Source organism: Antrostomus carolinensis, unplaced genomic scaffold, assembly GCF_000700745.2.
Source record: "Antrostomus carolinensis isolate BGI_N321 unplaced genomic scaffold, ASM70074v2 Scaffold47035, whole genome shotgun sequence".
Lineage (NCBI taxonomy): Eukaryota > Metazoa > Chordata > Aves > Caprimulgiformes > Caprimulgidae > Antrostomus > Antrostomus carolinensis.
This window is the reverse complement of record NW_010316604.1, coordinates 6,411-9,049: the sequence shown is the minus strand read 5'-3', so window position 1 is coordinate 9,049 and position 2,639 is coordinate 6,411. Positions and strand designations below refer to the sequence as shown.

General features: G+C 43.4%; 1 protein-coding gene across 1 annotated transcript; it reads right to left on the bottom strand.

Annotated features, from left to right (window-relative positions):
* Positions 1 to 253: 253 nt before the first annotated feature.
* LOC104525226 (histone-lysine N-methyltransferase NSD3-like) lies at positions 254 to 977 on the bottom strand (the record flags this gene model as incomplete). The annotated part of the gene is made up of 1 exon (XM_010168313.1): positions 254 to 977. A coding segment is annotated over exon 1 (684 nt), but the record flags the coding sequence as incomplete, so codon positions are not given.
* Between the last annotated feature and the right edge of the window lie 1,662 nt (positions 978 to 2,639).

Below are 2,639 nucleotides of genomic sequence, written 5' to 3'. Positions count from 1 at the left end.
GGTCTCCCAAATATAAATATAAATATAAATATATTTATTATACTATTAAAAAATAGTATACAACCTTTTCTAACATTTATTTTTATAGGCAGCCTTTTCACCAAAAATCTTGTGGCAGAAATACAGTTCCCAGCAACCTCACATCGATTATTTGACCAGTAAATAAAGCCTCACAACTAAAAGTAAGAAGAAACACGGCAGAAGATGCATACCCCATGGACAACATCAGGCATACAACCATTATTGCACTTACATTTTGCTCCTCTGGTTCTAATTTTGGAATTTTGTGTGACTTTCTCTCTTCCGACCGGGAAGAGTCGTGCTTGCTACTTTTTTTCCTTTTCTCTTTCCTCCCCTCGTGTTTTGCCTTAGCATACTCACTGGCTTGTACTTCATTTAACAGGTCCCCGCACAGAGAGGACTCAAACAATTCCCTGCCGTTCTGGATAGTTTTGGTTATTTTTAATTTGATCTCTGGTGAGCCAGTTTTCTTTGGAATCACCGTTTGTGAAACTGAAGGTGGCGGTGGAGGCGGCGGCTGCGGAGGGGATGGTTTTTCCAGAACTTCGTGTGACCTTGTGTTCGAGTTTTCCATCTGGTAATATTCTGGGGGACTAAAGTTCCTGACTGTACCAAAACCATTGGCAGAACCATTGGGATATTGAGTGTACGTCTGGTATTTGGCTTGAGGCTCGTAGACGTTGATTGTTGGTGGGTAGCCGTTGGTGATGGGTGGGAGGTCCTCGGCGGTGGGCGTGGGGTACTGGAAGCCTTGCTGCAGGGCAGTTTGGTACGGTGTCTGTCCACCATCTTCAGCAATGTCACTGCTGGCATCAAAGGCATCCTCTTGGCGGATGTTGGCTGAGTCAATGAGTTGAGGTGGTTGCTGAATTGTGTTTCCCATGATCCCTTGCATGAAAGAGAAAGAGAAATCCATTGTTCTGCTCCAGCATCCTTAGCTTTCCCTTTTTCTCATAGGGCCTAAAGGCAGGGGAAAGGAAACAAGAAGTCAGTGTAAATCAAATTATAAAAGTTAAGGAAATTAAATTGTTGAGGAAAAAAAAAAAATATCTAAAGACCAATTTTATAGAATCATAGAATGGTTTGGGTTGGAAGGGACCTTAAAGCTCATCCAGTTCCAACCCCCCTGCCATCAGCAGGGACACCTTCCACTAGACCAGGTTGCTCAAAGCCTCATCCAACCTGACCACAAACACTTCCAGGGAGGAGCAGCCACAGCTTCTCTGGACAACCTGTTCCAGTGTCTCACCACCCTCACAGTGAAGAACTTCTTCCTAATATCTCATCTAAACCTCCCCTCTTTCAGCTTAAACCCATTTCCCCCTGTTTTGTCATTAACTGCCCTTATGAAAAGTCCCTCCCCCTCTCCATTCAGCACCCACCCTCTCAGGGCTTTACAGAGGACTAGTTACACATTTTTTACACGACCACTTTCTTCTTTCCCCAAGACATTTAAAGAAGTGTTACAAGCACCTGCAAATGTTTAAAAACTATGAGCCCAAGTGTTACAAAGTCAGAATAAGAGTGCTAAAATTCCAACCACTCCATAACCCTCCTAGTTTGGTGTTAGAAAGTGTTATTCCAACATCAAGCAGTAAGACAGCAGGCTCTGACCCTCAAGGTTACAGAAGATACCAAGTTCTCTCGACACCATAGTCATTGCAAACTGAATAAGCCAGAAAAAAACACAGAAAAACCACTCAAACAAGGGAGAAACCTCTTCTCTTCCTCCACACCTCCGAGACAGATGAGCAGCCCTTAGGACAACACATAAGCCAGCACGGGTTTTTCTGAACAATGGCACAATTAAAGCCAATAGGTCATTCCACCTCAGCTGCTGGGAGAACCAGTTCACACTGTACAACAGCCTCCATGGGCTTCCCAACCTCTTCCCTCACCAGAAAAGCAGAGTGGAGTCTGCACACACTGGCTTTCAGCAGCCAAGTGAGGAGGTAACTCCCCCCCTCACTCCCTGCCCTCCCACCTTATTTCAATATTTAACACTTAGGGCTTAACCACTGTGTGGTTCTGAGGGAGAGAAAAAGTCTCAGTGTCAGAAGATCTCCAAAACCTGATGTTCTTCACAGAATTAGATTACAGCTGAGGAAGCTGTCATACACACTTGCAATTTTCCAATGCATATTAAAACACCAAAACCAGACCAAATCAAAGTTACATTTCCAAAACTCAACTAGTGGCTTTTGCATTCACCTCAATAATCTCAATGTTCAACAAGAAGAAATATACAGTGACCTAAACTTCAGGTAAGAAACACAAGTTTGCTTCCAAGCAAGGTCAATTCAGCCCTTCCAAAGCAAACACAGCTCTGTATTATTTATTCTGTCTCTGCGTAGGTAAAAAAGGAGGGTTACTGTGCCCTTTTGGTCAGGGTTTGAAGTGACATTAACACATCCCACAGATACTCCTCATAATAAGGCTCTAGATATAACCCTGCCCACATTAAATTCTCACCCTCCCAGCGCGATGCATCTCAATACCTCATCCAACAGTTTCCAAAACACTGAGAACATCTCCCTCCTCTGAGATGGCAAAAAAAGAAATTCAACTTATAATAGTAACTAAGAACTTGACCAGAATGTTGCTCTGTGTTTTGTGGA